At 38.5% G+C, this 21510-nt stretch overlaps 1 protein-coding gene across 1 annotated transcript in view; it reads right to left on the bottom strand.

Annotated features, from left to right (window-relative positions):
• Positions 1–21510, bottom strand: part of BCLAF3 (BCLAF1 and THRAP3 family member 3) — a 43871-nt gene that overhangs the window by 17504 nt on the left and 4857 nt on the right. The window contains exons 3-8 of the mRNA XM_023753682.1: positions 20649–21212; positions 19418–20068; positions 10358–10473; positions 7363–7480; positions 6611–6674; positions 4993–5108 (exon numbers count right to left, since the gene is read on the bottom strand). Coding sequence (XP_023609450.1) covers positions 4993–5108; positions 6611–6674; positions 7363–7480; positions 10358–10473; positions 19418–20068; positions 20649–21212 — 1629 coding nt within the window. The remainder of the gene's footprint in view (positions 1–4992; positions 5109–6610; positions 6675–7362; positions 7481–10357; positions 10474–19417; positions 20069–20648; positions 21213–21510) is intronic.

Raw genomic sequence — 21510 nt, 5'->3', positions numbered from 1 at the left:
TCCCTTGCTGCCTTGCCTGGCTGCTTCATTCCATTCTCCCTCCCAGCATGCACACTGAGCTTCAGGAACGTTTAGCTGCATGTGGCTCCTGGCACAGTCTCTCCTGCTTCCACGCCTTTGCATGTGCACTTCCTTCTGTGGTGAGTTCCTTCTAACTTAGAGCAACTTCCAGATTTAGCTCCATTTGCACCTGTTCCAGGAAGGCTTTCCCAGACCCCTCTATGGTGGCCTAGGCACCCCTGCTAAGTGCATATGTAGCATCTCAGGTCTCTACCCTATCACTTGCATTTGTAACTGCTTGGGCACCTGTCTGTTTCACCCTGCAAGCTGATCCCTTCAGAGGAGACACCGTGGATGGTTTGTTTTGTGGCCCCAGCTCTGACCCCAGAACCTGACATGAATTAGCCACTCGGGTTTTTTTGAAATGTAAAAAAAAAAACAAACAACAAAACACCCACCCTATGTTCTGTCAAAATACTCCTGATAATGATAGTAAATCAAAAAATAGGGTGCAAAGCCACATCATAAGGATAATTTCAATTATTTAAAATATACACATATATGCCCAGAAATAAATAAATAAATGATAGAAAATGTACTAAACATTAATAGTGGTCATCTCTGACTAGTTAAATTAAGAATGTCTTATATTTTTGTTTTTCAACTTTGTTATAATCTTTCAGATGTTTACTGCTAGCATGTTCTACTACTTGATGGACTTTATTTAAAATATCCTCTTTGCAAAGTGCCTATCTGATAAGGGAGTAGTATCCAGAATTATAAATAACCATTATACCTCAATAATAAAAATACAAGAATCCAATTTTAAAAACGGAAAAAGGATTTGAATAGATACTTTCCAAAGAAGACACAAAAAGCACATGGAAAGATGCTCAACAGCATTAGTCACTAGAGAAATGCAAATCAAAATGCCAATTAAATAATATTTTATGCCCACTAGAGTGGCTATAATAAAAAAGATGACAACAACTATGTTCACAACGGCCAAAAGATGGAAACCCAAACGTCCATCAACAGAAAAACAGATAAACAAGATGAGGATATCCATACAATGGAATATCATTCCGCTTTATAAAGGAATGAAGTTTTAAAAAAGAATAGAATTCTGACATATGACACAACATGGATGAAAAACATTATAAGTCAAATAAGCCAGACACAAAAGGACGATTACTGTAAGATTCTACTTACATATATACATGTAACTACAATAGGCAAATTCAGAGAGACAGAAAGAATATCAGGGGCTGGGGGCACGGTGTATGGGGAGTTAGAGTTTACTTGGTACAGAGTTTCTGTTTAAGAAGATTAAAAACTTCTGGAAGTGAACAGTGGTGATGGTTGCACAACATTGTGAATGTACCTAATGCCAATTAACTGTACACTTAAAAATGGTAAAATGTATGATATGCATATTTTACCACAATAAAAATTTTATAAATTTTTTATATTTGATTTTTGACCAGGCAAATGAGTGTCCAAGTTAAAGAACATATTTCCCAGCCTCCCTGCAGCGAGGCATGGCCAGGAGACTAAATTAAGACCAATGTTGCCAAAGTATCACATGTAAATTCCAGGAAGTCTTTAAAGTAAAGGCTGGAACGTGAACATGATGGCTAGGGCACAAATGCTCATCTTGGACTACCAGGCAAGTGCCATGTGCAGGGGCTATCTGGAGTAAGATCGAAGGAGCCTGGTTCCAATGGCTCCACCCTACCATGCTCTGCCTTCCTGCCTCTAATTTTTTTTTACATGAGAAAGAATTGTTCCTCTACTCTTACAGTTCATTTTCCACCCAACAAGCACAGTGATCCTTTTAAAATTTAATGAGATTATGTCTCTTCTTGGATTAGAAACCAAAATGTTTTCTAATCTCCCTCAAAGTAAATTACAAAGTCTTCATGTTCTCCAATGCCCTTTGTGATTTGGTCTTATCGAACCCTCTCCCTTTTTCACTGTGTTACAACCTCATTGGCCCCTTTCTAATCCTTATTCAAGAGCAAGTGTGATTTTGCCTCAAGGTCTTCACATTTGCACTATCCCTTCAAAAAAACCCTATGGCTATGCACATAATTCACATCCCTGCTCAATTTTAAAAAGCACACAAACATAAGTGCATTCCATAACTATCATAAGTAAAATCATAACACACTATCACTCGATTAAAGTTCCTCTTGCGCCTTACTTTTACCTACCCTGACTGAAATATATTTATTTTTTCTTTCTCTTACAATTAAATTATAAGCTCCATGAGGGCAAATGCTTGGTGTATAGCTTTTCACTGTATGCCCAGTGCTTAAATAATGACTAGAACATAGAAATTAAATATATAAATATTTGTTGAATATATGAATAAAAGATTTCTATAAAGTTAATTCTAGTTCAGCAAAGTTATCAATGACCCAGCAATTCCAAACCTAAGTGTATACAAAAATGAGAACATATGTCCACAAAAAATTTGCACACAAATTTTCACAGCACCATTAGTCACAATTGCCAAAAAGTAGAAACAGCCCAAATATCCATCAATTTGGTGAGTGGATAAACAGAATGTGACATGTCCACACAATGGAATATTATTCAGCCATAAAAGGAATATTCATGCTACATAGAAGAACGTTGAAAACATTATGGTACATGAAAACAGTCACAAAAGGCCACATATTAGATGACTGAAATGATATGAAATGTCAAGGATAGTCAAAACAGACAGAAAGTAGATTAGTGCTTGCCAGGGGCAGGGCAGAGGGACATATAAGAAGTGACAATGGGTACAGGCTTTCTTTTGGGCATGATGAAAATGCTCAGGAATTAGATAGTGGTAACAGTTATACAATTTCGTGAGTATATTAAAAAATACTGAATTGTTCGTTCACTTTCAAAGGGTGAATTTTATGGCAATATCTCAATTAAAAAAAAACCTTCATGGTTCCACTACACCACCAACTGACCCAGCAAAAGACATCTTACAGGAAAAAATCTTTGCATGCTACAGCACCATCCTCAAGGCTAACATTAATAATATGTATCACTGACCAGCTACTCTGTGCCTTACATGCATCACTCTACTTAGTCTTAACCACCACTGTGAGGTAAGTATAATTCTTATCTGTTTTACAGCTGAGGAAATAGAGACGAAATAAATTGTTTAATGTCAGTCACTACAGAGCCAGGCGTTGAATTCAGTGCTCAAAGTGTGAAGATATATTCTGAAGCATTCCATGGTCTTTATTTGTTGATTATCTTAACTGTTTTTAAAATCCTCTTTCTTGGTACACTGAGTCTCTTACACTTGCTGAGTCAAGAAAAGCATGAGAGCTTGTGTCACTTTCACCTACCAAGGAATGAGATTTAAACTTTAAAAAAATATATACATGTTTTTATTGATTTTGGAGAGGAAGGGAGAGAGGGAGATAGAAACATCACTGATGAGAGAGAATCGTGGACTGGCTGCCTCCTGCATGCCCCACAATAGGGACCAAGCCCGCAACCTGAACCGTCACCTCCTGCTTTATAAGTCCACGCTCAACCACTGAGCCTCACCTGCCGAGCTATTATTTTTCTTTCAATTTTTTATATGCCTCAACACAGTTTTGCTATCTTTTAATTGGTCCCAAACTTATTGTCAGAATCAAGTCCAGTTTTAAACAAACTCCATATATTTTGACTTAAGACCTAGTTCATCATAGACCTAAAAGTCTAGTCAAATTATCAGTAATTTGACACGAAGGACCATGGAAAGGAAATTAGCATTTGCCCTTTCTAGTCATATATTCACATTTTCTGGGAGATCCAAATAGTATGAGAACTATTGGGGTGAACTGGAAATTTTGTCCCATTCAATTACACCACATAATCACATGGAGTCCCACCGTTGCTATGAGTTCCACATAGTTTTTAAAACTAGAGATGGCCCTGACCGGTTTGGCTCAGTGGATAGAGCCTCGGCCTGCGGACTCAAGGGTCCCGGGTTCGATTCCAGTCAAGGGCATGTACCTTGGTTGCAGGCACATCCCCAGTGGGGGGTGTGCAGGAGGCAGCTGATCGATGTTTCTCTCTCATCGATGTTTCTAACTTTCTATCCCTCTCCCTTCCTGTCTGTAAAAAATCAATAAAATATATTAAAAAATAAAAATAAAAATAAAACTAGAGATGAACTGGGGCCAACCTACAATACTCAGAGCCCCTAAAAAGAGGCATAAGTATGGGAAAGAAAAACAAGAATCTACTGCCAATAAATTTGCCATGGCATGGCTTACGTACTTTGCATGTACCAGCCCATTTACTATTCTAACCTCTCCATTGCCAATTGATTATTCTCATTTTAGAGAGGAAACTAAGCAAGTATGCCCAAGAGCTTACAAACTGGCAGAGGTGGGGTTCAAACTCCAGTCTCCTGCTTCCTGCATGCCCCCTACTGGGAACCGAGCCCGCAACCCGGGCATGTGCCCTTGACCGGAATTGAACCCAGGATCCTTCCGTCTGCAGGCTGACGCTCTAGCCACTGAGCCAAACCGGCTAGGGCTCCTTGCATTTTCTACTATACCTGCTTGTTTCATGGTCAGACATTCATGAAGAGAACTGCACTGACCTCAGCAAATTTTGCAATATTCAAAGAATACCAGAATCTAAAGGGCAAAATGTGTCTAAATCAGTTTGAGCCAAATAATCCATAAACTTGCTGGTCCTGGCTCTTGCTCTTGCTAATATTTAAAAAACTATTATACTCCTTTCTCGAATTATCAAGGCCTCAAATATTCACTTACTCCTCATAATTTAAATCAAACAGCATATGATGATCAGTGAATAACTTGAAACATTTTAATAGATTCTACCTAAATATATAAAATAGATTTGAAGGATTAAATCCCTATGCTAAAATTAAAATTATCACCACACAAAAATAATTGAAAAATATACGCTGATACCAAAAACTCCCTGATAACAGGATGTTTTTCATCTACTGATTACCTCTCTGCAGCACTATCTATGTGAAAACTGTGCTCATCTTCATTCTGTAACCGTTCTTTTCTCCTTCTTTCAATGTCATGTCGTAGGTCATTTGGATCTATTACTTTGACCTGAGTCTGAGGAATTTTGACAGAAGACAAACCATTCACATTACTGTTAGTTGCACAAAGACCATATCTAAAAAGAACCTTAAGCAAAAGTCCTAAATAAGTTATCTTGTACTCATCCAACTAATTGTAGTGTAAATTAATAAAAATATTTTTAGATACAGAGTAAGAAAAGCTTATGGCATTGAACCAGGAATCCCACTTCTGGGACTCTATTCCAAAGAAAAGGCTATCTATCCAAATATATTCAAAGTGCTATATTTAAAGTAACAACAAAAAACAATGAAAAGCAACTTAAATATAAAAAAATTAAAGGGGAAGGGAAGAATGATTTTATGGTAAATTTAAGTCAAAGGAATAATGTACAAGCATTTAAATTACGCTAATGTATAAGTTATCATAAAAACATTTATTAAAAAGTGTTTGAAAAAAATTTAATTGAAACTGAAAAGCCTCAATCATAAAAGGTCATGGGGAATTCAGAGCTTTTTACATAGAAAGAGTGTTATTACAGTTTAAGTAAAAAGAAAAAAAGCCTGGAGAACTGCCTATCCTATGATCGTGACTATGGTAAAATGCTAGAGGTAGGACTGCAAGAAAAGATGACCAAACCAGATTTTTGTGTTAAGGGGTTAGATTAGAGGATTTTTTTAGCCTCTAATTTTTAAAAACCCTCAAATTTCCTTTAAGTTGATTACAGTACTTTGATAAGTAGAAATTTTCTGAAAATTTCATTTATTTAATAAACTAACCTATCTCCATAAGTTCAATAAAAATTGTAACCATTCACAAGTAAAACAATTATTTATTTATTTTATCAGAAATGTATTAAAATCTCCCCTTAAGAAAAACTCTTTACTCTCAGTGAATAAACCAGCAGCTCTTTTAGAACTTAATATACTTCTAAAACAAGAGCCAGGTTTCTTCCCGCTTGGCTAGTTAAGATAGTTTTTTCTAATTAGCCAAGAAATGGGTGACGGGAGGTCTGGGGTGGGAACCACCACAAACAACACGTGACAATAAAAAAAATTCAGCATTATTTCCATTATTTTGCTTGTTCATATTCCATATACTCTTTTATACATTTTACAATAAATAGAAGGACAATATCAAATAAAACTAAGTTCTTTTGCATTCACTCTACATACGATTTAAAAATACATTATGCAACTACTTTGGAAAAACTAGGTATCAAACATACTTTCTACAAGCTTTTCAGTGTAAAGTCTGAATGAATAATAAAGGTTACAATTTTGTGTCAATTTTACAAAGCAGTTGCCCTTAGGGACTGTCTCTCTTAGGGAATATTTTTGTCTTTTGTCAGTTGTCTTTCTGCAACCTGGCCAATAACTAGAATCCCCTGGAGAGCTTTGTAAGTTTCAGATTCTTGGATCTCTATCCTTCTTCTTCATCTACTTTAACTCCTTTTTTGTTACTCCCCATCCCGTTCCCTTTTCCATTCCTTATGCCAATGATAAAATAATCTCGCAACAAAAATTGTATGCACTTACCTGTTCTGAACCACATACCGTATTTTGTTTATTCCGAAGCTCGGCCAAACACATATCTATTTTCCTAAAATAATAAAGGCATATTACAATCAAATGATTATGTTATACACTGATACCTTCATTCCATTACTACAGAATGGAATTTGAAGCAAAACTGTTGTGTCTTGGAGGAAGCAAAAGAAACTTGCCACGAGGTAGTTTTTCATCTAGGTGGCAGTTTCCCAAGACATTCATATCCTTTGAACATCCCCCAGTGACACCTTAGTGGTTCTCAAATCACTAGTTTGTGTAACCTTAAACTTTACTCCAGTGATCTACTGCATTCTAACATTGCTTCAACTCAGCTCACAAAACAGGTGCCAGTAGCAGAAGACATATAAGTTTTCATCCAGCTGTTCTCAGAACAGCCATTTCTGACCACATGAAGCAACCCATGATTTCAATGGCTCGACAACTGTCTTTCATTCTTCCAGTGATAACTTCAGTAGGCAATTACTATAGACACAGCAGAATCAAAGTTAGGTAGGAAAACATTTTCAAAGTCCTCCACATTCAACAATGCTAGTCAATGGCTTCAGTACAACCTATCCCATCACAGTGCACAGGCCCCAGTACCTGCTTGGGTTTGTCCTATTTTTAGGTAGGAAATCCAGTCCTAGAGTCTACAGCAAGCCCAGGAGGCAGCACCTTCCCGCATCTCTTCTGAGGCTTATTCACATGAGTTAAGTGGGCATACAGTAATTAATCATTACCTGTGAATTTCTGGATCTAATTTCGATTTAAGTTCATTTGCACCTTTTGTAGCTGGTGTATCTTGTATTTTTGAGAAACGCTCATGTAGAGTAACGCCAGATGATGAAAAAGTATTTGCTGGGGGGAAAAAAAGGAAGTTTTATCTCATTGTAAAACTGATTGCATTTAAAAGATTATATATATAAGCACAGGAAGAAAGGACTAAAAATCATCCAAACTGTGTTCTCTTGAAAATATGTGGGACCTAAACATTCCACAGACTATTCATAGTGCTTCCATGCTTTCTCAAGCCCAAGCAATAGTAACGTACCTGATTTATTAACCCATAGATTCTGTTCCTATTTGAAATGCCTGCTTACTTGTTGGGGGAAAAGACAGTAGCTTTCTCAAAGTGAGGACCTTTCTTCTCCAAGACAAGAACTACTGTATTTGAGAAGCTCTAGTTCACCTCGAGTGAAAAGTAACTCTAGCCGAAACCGGTTTGGCTCAGTGGATAGAGCATCGGCCTGCGGACTGAAGGGTCCCAGGTTCGATTCTGGTCAAGGGCATGTACCTTGGTTGCGGGCATATCCCCAGTAGGAGATGTGCAGGAGGCAGCTGATCGATGTTTCTCTCTCATCGATGTTTCTAACTCTCTATCTCTCTCCCTTCCGATCTGTAAAAAAATCAATAAAATATATTTAAAAAAAAGTAACTCTAAAAACAACCCAGAAATATAAACATGATTCTGAACAAATGCTAAATGTTATGTTTACATATCACAGAAGGCCTCCTAATGCCATTTAACATTAACTGAAGTTCATGAAGACATTCTGAAATCAGCTATGCTGCAGGCTTTTAACAGGAGAGAGAGAAAGATAATACACTTGACTCATCGGAATGCTACTTAAGCAATCATTTTTCCTAACTTGCAGTTATTGTTCCGAGACAATCGCCTGGATTTTTTCTGCAATGCCAGCTCCCTTTCTGCCAAGAATCACACTTCCTTTGGGTAAGAGGGGCTGGAACTAAGAAGGCGAATTGTTTCAGACCTTATACTAGTACTTCAAAGTAAATATATGCCATAGTTTGAGGGATGCAGAGAAAATAATTCATTTTTTTGAAATATGTTTTTATGAATGTAAGAAAAGATTAATGTAATTATCTAGTAAGATATATAAAATAAAAATTTTGGAATTCTCAAAGGTGTCTAGTTTATAATACCCATAATTGACTTATTTATGCAGGATCATTTAGGAAAGTTGTTCTACATGACTACATTTTTCAATTAATAGAAATTGGCCAGCATAACAAAACAAGTCAATGCAAATCTTTATTTATTATACAACTCCCTAATGTTATAAAGTATGCCAAATAAAACTGGAATCTTTTATTGATCACTAAGCATCATCCTTCTGGCACAAAGTCCTGTAATGCCCTCATGGGCATTAAATATATCACCAGCCCAGCCTGTGTGGTGGCTCAGTTGGTTGAGTGTCATCCCACGCAATAGGAGGTCTCAGACTCCATTCTTGGTCAGGGCACATGTCTGGGTTGCGGTCTCATTCCCCAGAAGGGGGTGTGCAGAAGGCAGCCAATCAATTTTTCTCTCTCAATGATGTTTCTATCTCTTTCTCCCTCTTTCTCTCTCTGAAATCAAGAAAAACTATTTTTAAAAAGAGTATTAAAAAAAAAGAATGTCACCAGATTTCTTAAGTTTCATATCTGGTTTTTGTTGCTTCCTCCTTCATGTTCTGTTATCAATTATTGTTTCTTGCTGCTCTCAGTTCACAGGTTTTTGCAGCAGCCAACCTCTCCCTCTGTAACTTTTGATTTAAAATCTACTATGAGTTGAAGCGCCAGGTTATTGGAACTACACATAAAGCATAGCTAGGCCTAGGTGTCATGCTACCTTGAGAATCTAGTACTCTTTAAAATAATCTATATTAATAAAATGGTAATATGCTAATTAGACTGGACGTCTTCCAGACATCCTCCCTGATAAAGCTGGGGGTGGGGGAGAGGGGGTTTGGCCAGTCTGGAAACTGCCCCAGGTCCCATGCCCAGGCCAGCCCCACCCCCCAGCGGGGACCCCCACCCCAATTGGGGATGTGGCCAGCCTGCAAACTGCCCGTGGCCACTTGCCCAGGCTGGCCCCACCCCCAGTGGGGACCCCCATCCCAATTAGGGGCATGGCTGGCCTGCAACCACCCCAGGCCCCTCACCCAGGTTGGCCCCACTCCCTAGCGGGGACCCCACCCCGATGGGGGCATGGCCAGCCTGCAAATCCCTGGCGGCCCCTCGCCCAGGCTGGCTCCACCCCCCTCCCAGCAGGGACCCCCACCCTGATTGGGAGCATAGCTGGCCTGCAAACTGCCCTCAGCCCCCTGCCCAGGCCAGCCCCACCCCACAGTGGGAACCCCCAGCCCTATCTGGGACCCCCTTCAGGGCAGGCCAGCCGGCCTCCACCCATCCATCAGGCCCCTATATAGGATTTGCACTGTTTATGCAAATTGACCCTAACGGCAAAACAACCAGAACAACTGCTGGACCAGTCACTATGAGGCACACTGACCACCTCTTTGTCCCTTTCCCCGGCTGGCAGGCTCTGATAGCCTGATGGCCACCTGCTGCGGGGGTGGGGTCGGCGAGCGGGCAGGAACAGCCAACCTCTCGATCCTTTCCCCCCCGCTGTCAAGCACCAATCACCCAATGGCGAACAGGGAACCGGGGGGCAGGGTTGGCTGAGGGCAGCTGGGGAAGATGGCCGATTGCAGGCCAGGCCTATGGACCATACCCATGCACAAATTTTGTGCACTGGGCCTCTAGTAATTAAATAAACAACTAGGCTTGAATTAATATTTGCTACTCTCTTCAACTGATTTCCTAATTAATGATCTAGCTGATAATGAATATGAATTACTATTACAATATCACAGATATTTTCCTATATCTCGTGAAAAGTCAGTACATTATTCTTGTGTTATCCCTAACGTATGTGCAAAATATACCAACCTTTAATTTGATGAATTACAGTTATGATTTCCTGAGAAAATTCTCCTGTAGATTTGTTTTCAGTATTCTGAGTTGAGACAAGATGTTCAAACACTGGATGAAAGTTCTTACTTTTCCTGCCAACAGCAACCAAATCACATGACATCTGTCTCTCTGTCTTGCTAAAAGAAAAGCTAGAATAATTTGTAAATGTAAATTTGTAAGTATTTTACTGAGAAAAACACTTACTAAAAATTAATCAAGATAGTTATAAAACTAAAAAGATGTTTATCTTTTCTTATAATTAAGGCACTAAATTGTATGCCATAAAATGTATACAACGATGAGGAGAAAATAGCTATAGATGCATGGTTTTGAGTTCTTTTCAAATCAGAGATCATTAAATATTTGCCACTTTAATAATAAGAATCTCAAATCCTGAGTTAAATAATTTTTACTTTAATAATACAGCAAGGCATTAAATATACTCCATATGTAAAAAAAATCAATTAGATTATTTTCTACTCCCAAATATCCATAAGATTATAAATCCAGCAAGCTTATAGTATCTTAAAATACCATACTTTAAAAGCTGATATCAAACATAACAACTTCTCTGACGTCATTGAAACCCTTATATCTCTATATCAGTAATGAGAAGCTTAGAATATTTCAAAATCAAATTTTGTTGAGATTAATCTAATCACTTAGACAATCTCAGTAAACTCTCAGAAAACAGTCTCAATTGTTAGCAAAGTTATGACCATTAGAACTAATTATAGTGTTTACCCTAAATGTATCCTTAAAGAAATGCTACTGTCTATTATATAAACCCAGCTATCTTACCATTTTAATGATTTCTGAATCTTTATAACTTTCATTAAGAGCTCTCCTTACCCTTAGGTACCATTATAAAGCTATTATTATGATATATAGCTAACAATTATTTAGAGCTTACCGTATGCCAAACACAGGGGCTTAGAGCTTACAAACATGATCTCATTTCATCTTTACAACAGTCCTATGGGGAAGGTGTCATGGCACCAAGTTAATGGATGTCCAGATTATTTTGCTTTACATGCCCGAGGTCAAGCATTCATATGAACATAATCCTTCCAAGTGCCCTAATGGGAAACTAGATCTTATTCCAAGAATGCTGCTCTTGCTTAAAACTACTCTTAAATTCTTCATCTGGAGGAAGCTTATGTGTCACAGAAGAAAATGTCTCATTATTTTATCTTTGTACCTCATTTTGAACCCAAAAGGGTACTAACCAGCTTACACCCATCTTACTCCTCTGTACTTAACTCTAAATAGCTTTGGGCTCTTGCCAAAAATCAAGTTCACTGTCCAAATATTTGAGATCTACAACTGCTAAGGTTCTTTATGAGTATGTTACAGGCTCTGAAGATACATCCAAGAGAGAAACCTATAATATTTATAATAATAAAAGCATAATATGCTAATTAGACCGGGCATCCTTCCAGACGACCTTCCGGACAAAGCCAGGGCTGCAAGGGAAGCCCGGGTCCTGGGTGGTGGAGGGAAGCCGGTGACGGCAGCTGGGGGAAGGAAGGACTACTCTTGCACGAATTTTGTGCATCGGGCCTCTAGTGTTTGACATAACAGCAGCATAGATCCCATCTTCTTGGTTGGCACTGTCTCCATCAATAAAGCTTTCCTTACTCCACTAATCCAACCAATCAATCAATCAAATAAATACAGCAGCACCACTGGAGAAAATGATACTTCATATAATCAAATGTACATGTGCACAGATTTACTTATTTAAGTCACATAAAAGACATATATCCATAACTGCTTCAGGGTTATGGAGGGCTTACAGATATTCTTCTTAGAGAGAAACATCAATTGGTTGCTCCCATATGCACCCTGAATGGGGATTGGACCCGCAACCTGGGTATGTGCCCTGACCGGGAATCGAATCCAAAACCTTTTGTTGCAAGGGACAATGATCCAATCAACTGAAACACCCAGCCAGGGCCATATTCGTTAATTAAAAATTTTCATTCCTGTCCAGCTGGAGTGGCTCAGTAGTTGAGCATCTAACTATGAACCAGGAGGTCACGGTTCAATTCCCAGTCAGGGCACACAGGAGGCAGCCGATCAATGATTCTCTCTCATCATTGATGTTTCTGTCCCTCTCTCCCTCTCCCTTCCTCTCTGAAATTAATATAAACATTTTTTTAAAAATTTCACTCCTCTAACAAGATGGTTTTAAGTGCCTATTTTTAACTTATCAGAGGAAAGGCTTCCATCTGACTTTCCGTGCTCTCTGCTCTCGAATCAGTGCTGTTGAGACAACTCCCTACCAAGGCAGGAACATGGAGAAGTGATTATGTAGCAGGCTGATGCCACTGCTGTGGATTCCTTGATTCATTAGAAAGATGTTCATGAGAAGGCCCATTTCCCTTCTCTTCTAATTTGCTACTAGCTTCCCACTGTGTATCTGATAACTAGCTAAAATGCATTTAGTGATAAAAGCGAGAAGCTAGAATGGCCCTGTAACAACCTTCACTAACAAAAACTATAAATGCTCTCTGTTTAAAGGGGCTTTATGGTACAAAAAGCCTGCCATATCAAAGAATAATGTAGCTTTTAAAAACATTTTATAGAAGGAAAATAAGACATTTAAATACAACTATATAAATACATCCATAAGAGGAAATCAATTGATACGTTTTTATTATAGCCTCAGTTTCTCCCAAGAGGAAACAAGTTGATAAACCCTTTCAGTAATTATTAAAATTTACATGTAATTTATTATTACTGGCATAACTCTTATACCTACTCCATGCCCAATTCTCAACCCATAGGAATAATGTGGTATACAGTGAAGCTGTATTTAATTCCTCAAATATTAGTGTTTAAACTTGCTAACAGTTAGAAAATGTATCCTAGGGTTACTCCACTGCAAGATTGTTAATTAAAAAAATGTTAAAATAATTATTTTTCTAGAAAATATTCATGAAAATAATATAACCTAAAATTTTAGTGTTTTAAAAACTATGCTTTTGCTATATTAAAAACCTTTTTGAGACTTGAGAATAAAAAATGTTCTAGGTATTTACATTTATAAATTTAATCACCTCTTTGTTCACATTTTCCTTTTTACTATTTCCTGTGACATTACTGATGAGCAATTTAACAATTTCAGGAAATATCCCTAACACAAGTAGCTAAGCTTAAAAGACCAAATATTCACTGAGATGAATTTCAGATAGTTAAAAAATTAAAATATAGTCCTAGCCGGTGTGGCTTAGTTGGTTGGAGCACTGTCCCGTGCACTGAAAGGTTGCGGGTTTGATTCTCAGTCAGGGCACATATCCAGGTTCGCAAATTTTAAAAATTTAGATATGGCAAAACAACAGTAAAAAAAAAAAATCCTGCCCTGGCCCGTTTTGCTCAGTGGATAGAGCACTGGCCTGTGGATTACAGGGTCCCAGGTTCGATTCCCAGTCAGAGCACAGGCCTGGGTTGCAGGCTCGATCCCCAGTAGGGGGTGTGCAGGAGGCAACCGATCGATGATTCTCTCTCATCATTGATGTTTCTATCTCTCTCCCCCTCTCCCTTCCTCTCTGAAGTCAATAAAAATATAAACAAACAAACAAACAAAAAGCAACCCTGCCTTTAGGAAGCTTATAATAGGTAACAAAATCCATAAAACACATAAAGGTTTTCTTTTCTTAGTTTTCTTCCAAATATAATTAACATTTTGTACAGCATCTAACAGTTCATAAAGCACTTTCCCAATTATTAAATCGCTCCTGTCTCCTAAAGAACACATTTAGAATTTTGGGGGTTGAGGAAAAAGAGTTAGGGAGACTACTACTCCCTTAATTGTGCATCTCATTATTTGTTTCACAGAAGTCCCCTAACTGGCCTTGCCAACCCCAATGTCCTTTCAAGCCTCCTCATAGGAGGCATTCCCCTGGCAGCAGAACTGAGCCAGCTGTCCTCTCCTATTAGCTAATCCTGTCAAATCAGGTTGGCTGTGTGGCAGTCCTGCCTTCGCAGCCTCCTGTACCTCTAAAGTCCCGGTGTGTGGTTTCTGCCTTTCTTAATCTATAAATATAAAATGTCTTTCATCTTTTCATCAAGTGTCTAAACCACACCATAATCTTCAAAGCCTAGCTCCATGTCAACTCCTGAAAGAAGTCTTCCCTACGTCTCCCAGCTTGAGATCACTGGAGTTGCACACCACTTCATACATCACTCACTATACCATGGTATTACCAACATCGTCCTATTGTCTGCAAGACCAGAGAAGAAGAAGTCTATCTTATGCCCATCTAGTCCCAGGGTACCCTAACAGGCTGTCTCACACAGGGTAGATCCTGAAAAGATACCTGCTGAATGAATAAATGATAAATGGAAAATGATTTGGATCATTTCAAATGAGAGTCAGCTAAAAAGATAACAGACTTCCAATTTAATTTTGTTTTTTTAACTTTTTGGCTTACTTTTTATTTTAAAATTTTTACTTAATTTAGAGCAATTTAAAATTTAATTTTTTTATACTATAGAATTTCAAATATACACAAAAGTTCAGAGAATGCTATGATGAGCCTGTCAACCCAACTTCAATAGTTATCAGCCAATTGGAGCAGACTTATATAGCCAGGAGGAAATGCAGGTTAATTTGGGCCCAAAAAGGCATGGCCAGAAATGCTTAGTGACCCACCAGGAGACAAAAACCTATGTATCCCAACCCCAAACAGAATGTTCACCTCTTTCTATTAGACCCGTTGAGAACCACTAGGAAAAGCTAGGGTGATAGGAATAAAAGGGAATCGTCTCTCCATTAATTTTTGATTATATATGAAATATTTTAGGGAGGAAAAGCCTTACTTTTTGGTGCTACATAACAGTGAGGTAGCAGGCTTATATATCACAAAAATATCTCCACCCACAGCTTCTTCTGCCTCCAGCTGAACAGTGCCTATCATAGGTAAACTTGTGTGATTAGGTCACCTTCCTTCAGTCCTTGCTATGGTTTTTTACACTGTTCCCCCACCTACACAGAACCCCTTTTCTCAAATCATCAGGGCTCCAATGTCTTCTGGGGCCCATTAGCCACCTCATCCCCTTTCAGACTGGGAAAAGATCAGATGGGGTAGGGAGGTCCTCTTTGTATTTCTTCAGTGAGAAATAAAAGGATTAAATTGTGGCTGATATGCTCAGTCCAACATCAACTTTGCTAGCCAACCTTCCCATCCTAGATACCTAACAGCAGCAGCCGGGGAGGTCAGAGGAGCCTCGGGTCCATCTGCACCAGCTTATTCTTCTCCAGACAGGCATCCCCCCTGCTCCTCCCTCCACTTCCTTCCTACCCTGACTGAGGTTGAGGCTCTCACTCTCTCACCACTCAGCCCAACATTAAACCACAACTCTATCTGCCCCAAGACTTCCAGATGTATACAACAGGTTTTTTGGGGTTCATAATAGCCTAGTTCATAATGAGCTAGGCTTTTTCCTCAACCACAAAATTTTCATATTGTGACTCCCTAACTTACATTCTGAAACATGTAATTATGAGACATATGTATCTTCTACCTCTGATAATGCAGTTTCTGACAGAGGGTCACTACAACATGTTCTTTGTTAACAGATTATTAACTATGCAGTGAACATTCAAATAAGTATCTATCTCTACTGCTGTTCTACTGGAATCTAGAAACTGGAATCTAGAAAAATCACTAGGTGATAGCCACATGTTTTTAACTACATGTGTCAATACTTGACCAAAGCTATGAAAACAAATCACAAAATGAATCATCTTAGTCTTTCAAAAAAAAGTGGATAAACTCTCTAGATCTTAACCAACATACACCTCTCTCCACTCTAGGAGTATTTTAATCTTTGCAAGCAGAGGAAAATCTAATGTATAATAATAGTTGAGAACATGACTCTACTGAGGTTTGCATTAACTACTTTTGTTTTATGGATACTTCATTAGTCCATATATAATTCAACTCAACCCCACAAAACTCTTCCACAACTCATTAGTCAATAAATAATTATAATAAAAAGGAGTTTATTGAGCATGATGCTTTATCAGACTGAAAAGATGCATATAGTTATTAAGTTATTCATTCTTCAGCTTTTTTTAATAGAAAGGATTTGCAGTGGAAGGTTTTTATTATACAAGCTATCTTTCAGGTCCTTGTCAGGTAATTCAAACATGCTGACAGGCCCCACTGATAGGCCATGAAATTTCATAAAATTATAGTTTATAAATTCACACAAAAGATATAGCAGCCTCAATTTTAGGAAGCTCACTTTTGTGGTACATGATGAAGATCAAGCTACAATTTCTCAATATCATATTATAAAATTAACAGTGTTCAGTAACTTTAAAATAAAACCCTTCAAACTTGCTATTTCTAGCACTCTTTAAAAGTGTTATAGCCAGTCTGAGCCAGCATGGCTCATTGGTTAGAGTGTCGCACCAGAGGGTCTTGGGTTCAATTCCAGTCAAGGGCACGGTACCTGGGTTGCAGGTTCGATCCCTGCCCCAGGTTGGGTCACATGTGGGAGGCAACCAATAGATGAGACACATTGATGTTTCTCTCTTCCCCATTCCCCCCTCCCTTCCACTCTAAAAACTCAATGGGAAAAATATCCTCACTCTTCAGGTGAGAATTAAAAACAAAAACAAAAAGTGCTACAGCCAATTTATTCCCTTTTAAGTATAAAACACTTCATTATTAAATGTGGGGGTATCGTTACTTTTATAAAAGAATTCAAGACTTTTTGTGTTTTAATTATATGTAATTTTACCTCAAAAGAAAAAAACTATAAACAAAAAGGGAGTGTACTGATATTTGCAATTCACTTTGAAATGCATCAAAAATAAGATGGAACAACAGATGGACAGATATGTGATTATAAAAGTAGAGTAAAATCTCAATTGTAGATTCTAGGTGGTGGGTATATAGGTGTTCAATGTATAATTCTTTCAACTTTTCTGTATATTTGAACATTTTCATGATATAATGTTGGAAAGAAAAAGAGCTTAACATCCCTAAATTTGATGCTTATAGCAGCCTTTGTGCTCTTAAAATGAAGAATAGTAGGAAATATAATAGCACACAATGATTTAAGACATATTATATGAAATAGGATACAAAATTATTAATAGAGGCTCAGTGCACGATATTCATGCACTGGTGGAGGGGAGTCCCTCAGCCCAGCCTGCGTCCTCTCACAGTCCGGGACCCCAGAGGGGTCCTTAGCACTGCCGCGGAGGCAGGAGAGGCTCCTGCCACCCCCAATGCACTCGCCAGCCGTGAGTCCGGCTTCTGGCTGAGCGTAGCTCCCCCTGTGGGAGCGCACTGACCACCAGGGGGCAGCTCCTTCGCTGAGCGCCTGCCCCCTGATGGTTAGTGCGCATCATAGTGACCGGTTGTTCAGGCATTGGGTCAATTTGCATATTAAGGCTTTATTATATAGGAGGATTATTATGACAACCACGTAAAATATACATAGAAAAATAACAAGAGGAGCTGTGCTAAAATATTAATAAAATTGTCCTAGGGTAGTAGGATTATGAGTTATTTTCCCACCTCTATGTGTCTAACTTTCTGTACTATAATTGTACTTGTAAATGTTTTCTATGCACATATAAATATACATATGTATATTTTGCAAGTGCAAAAACAAATGAGGGAGAGGGACTGCCATACCTAACTTTAAGAAAAAGAACAAAATAGTTTTTGTAAAAAAAAAAAAAGTGGGGGTGGGGGGACTTTGGATTTACCTAACTCCCTGTTTTCTCTTGTTTTTTATTCAAATGGATATGTCAACTGTGAACCTAAAATGTACCAAATCAATGTGGTCCATCACTCGTTTGTTTGGTTTTTATTGGTTTCAGAGAGGAAGGGAGAGGGAGAGAGAGCTAGAAATTATTAATAGAGGCTCAGTGGACAATATTCATGCACTGGGAGGGGGAGTCCCTCAGCCCAGCCTGCGTCCTCTCTCTCTCATGATGAGAGAGAATCATTGATCGGCTGCCTCCTGCATACCCCCCACTGGGGACCGAGCCCATAACCCCGGCTCGTACCTTGACCAGAAATGAACCTACCAGGAATCAAACCGTGACCTCCTGGCCCACAGGTGATGCCCAACCACTGAGCCACACTGGCTGGGCCCATCACTTATTTTTTATTCAAAAACAGATATATGAGTCAACGGTGAACATAAATGTACCAAATCAACATGGTCCATCACTTTTATCCACATAGTGGTGGTGTATATAAGTAATGAACAGACTTACCTGAAATAGCCAAATGCAGTGCCTTATTCTCAGAATTCATAAAGGGAAGTAATATTCATAATGCAAGAAAGCATGCAAACCACTTTAGGAGAAAATAACTTATTACAACAGTAGTCTATTTTTTAAAAATCATTAGAGCTAAACCAAATATCTTATAAGTAGGCCTCTTTGTAGACCCTAGCCTAATTGCCTATACCTAGGAGAATCTAATAGGTTGAGTGAGCCCCAGTCTTTTTGAGATGGCATCAATAACCACGTTAAGTCACCAGCTTCTTTGAGTCACAAGGGATCACACAGATTTGAGACTCAGGCACTCTGACTTAAACAAGTTGCTTCATGTCTCAGGGCCTCACTCTCCCGCTCTATAAAATCAGGGCCTACTAAGGTCCTTCCAGGTAAAAAATTCTCTGAATGTCAGGCAACAGGGAAAATAGGCTCTGAGAAACTGAGCAAGGAATGGGTCTCCTTGAACTCCACCCAGCCTATCCTTGAATACAGAGAATCTGGCAGCATAATAACATGCAAATTAGTGAAGAACAACTCCATAGAATGCTCTGCCTCCCAAAAGCATCTGAAGATACAATGTGGAAACAAGCAAACATATCAGCTCATATTACTAATCATGAGATTCATCCTCATTAAAGGGCTTTTTAAAAAAAAATCTAGGCAATCTCTCCCCCTTAATGCACTCTAAACACACTATTAATTTCATTTTCAAAGCTTCTAATAAAGGTGGCGAAAATAGTTATTAAATATCATTAAGAAAAAAACAAAGATAATACCTGGGTATATTTACTGTGTCCTTCACATCTATTTTAACTATAAGTGATTTCGATTTCTTCCTAAGACTAGCAGGTGAATATTCACTTTTACCAAACTGGTAACTGGAAGAGTTGCCCTCTCTTCTGCCATCCCCTTCTTTGTTTTTTTTCTTCTTTCGTTTGCCATTATAGGGACTCGAAATAACATTGTTTTTATCTGAATCAGTAGAGGGAGAACAGTCTTTCTTAGATGGTTTAGAAGCTTCTTTGACTTGCCCATCTTCGGTCTCTCTGTCTCTTCTAGTATTAAAATATCTGGACTTTCTTTCTGCAAGATCTATTTGAGAAATGTATTTTCTATCTTCCTCCTTATAGTATTTCTGAGTCCTTCCATCAGAAAAGTCCTGGTCCTCATCTGAGGTCTGAGGATGTTTGTGGTGATAGTCCCTGGATACCTTGGTTGCTGAACTGGTCTCTGGGGAGTTCCTCCGAGCATGTCGATGAGATCGGTGTCGAAGGTTCCACTGATCTTCCTTTTCTTGGTAATGTGGAAGATAATGCCTAGATTTCCGATGTGAGTTTCTAGAAGAGTCTCTGTTTTCATGCTTCTTCTTGCCTGCAGATCTTTTTGATGTGTGTCTGTATTTTCTGTAATCGCGATCCTCAGGATACCTGTGATGACATAAAGCAGTTTATACTCGCACTACAGAAGAAAGTCAGAACTTCTATGTGTGGAGCATTGGGTAGCATGGCTTTAAATGGAGAATGCAGTGACAAAGTTACCCTCTAATCCAGCAGTTCTCAACCTGTGGGTCGCGGCCCCTTTGGCGGTCAAACGACCCTTTCACAAGGGTCGCCTAAGACCATCCTGCATATCAGATATTTACATTATGATTCATAACAGTAGCAACATTACAGTTATGAAGTAGCAACGAAAATAATTTTATGGTTGGGTCACAACATGAGGAACTATATTTAAAGGGCCAGAAGGTTGAGAACCACTGCTCTAATCCTTCAAGCCAACTCACAGAGGCTCAAGGTAGTTAGACAGGAAATACCATTATATTTTTAAATATTCTAGTTATCCACATGATTTACTCTAAAAAGAAATCACTACTACCAGTAGACATCTACATTGCAATGCTTTTGATCCTTTCAGACAAAAGCTTTTCAAGGAAGTATCTTCAACTATAAACACACCTTTTTACTTGAGACTTTATACCAAATTACCCAGTTTTCATTTATCCTATACCTTGTCTGAAAAGAGCTCCTTTCCTCAAAATCTTCAGAGCCTCTTCTAAATGACTGAGAATATTTTTCATCTTGCATCATCTGGTAACTCAAGTCATCTTCGTGCCACTTTTCTTCAAATCTAAAAGAATCTTCTATTGACCTCTGAGGTGATTGCCCTCCTTTTCCACTTCTTCTAACTCTGTAGTCATCAGGAGAATACCTCCCTTGCATTTCCTCAGGATAATCCCAGCAATACTCTTCATAGGGTACATCTTCTGAGTATCTGGACATATGCTGAGATCTCCTGCTACTGTCCCTTCTTCGTGGTGAATATTCTTGGTAAAGCTGATAAGAATAAAAATCGTCTAAAGAGCTTCTTCTGTCTGGAGAAGGTGATCTATGTTCATACCATCGGTAATGTGCACTTTCATGAGAAGAAATCCTTGGTTTACTCTGTCCATGTTTCTTATCGTTCATTCTACAAGTGGATCTTTTCAGATCCTTCCTATATTCGAAGCAATAATGCTCATGAGAACATCTTTGCTTGTAGTTTTCAGACTTTCTAGGTATTGGTGATAAAGACCTATGTAAACACAAAAAAGTTTAGTTCATTTAAAGACAATAAATTAAGTTTGTCTTAACATGACTTGCCCAAGTTTGTTTTCCACTGTTTCTTCAACTCAAATTAAATTCATGAATTTGCTCTATCTGCATTTTAAATTGTCCATGTGGGGGTCAGATTATGCTTGCCCCAATTCAACAAGCACACTCTTTCCATCTGAACTAATGTATCCCACGTGCATATTAAAATGGGCTGAGCACACCCTCCTGCTGGAAGAGGATCAGCTTAGCTACACAGCAGGTTCCATTTTTGGAAGATT

This window comes from Myotis lucifugus, unplaced genomic scaffold (genome assembly GCF_000147115.1).
Source record: "Myotis lucifugus unplaced genomic scaffold, Myoluc2.0 scaffold_49, whole genome shotgun sequence".
Lineage (NCBI taxonomy): Eukaryota > Metazoa > Chordata > Mammalia > Chiroptera > Vespertilionidae > Myotis > Myotis lucifugus.
The sequence above is the reverse complement of the archived record's forward strand: the minus strand, read 5'-3'. Positions and strand labels throughout refer to the sequence as shown.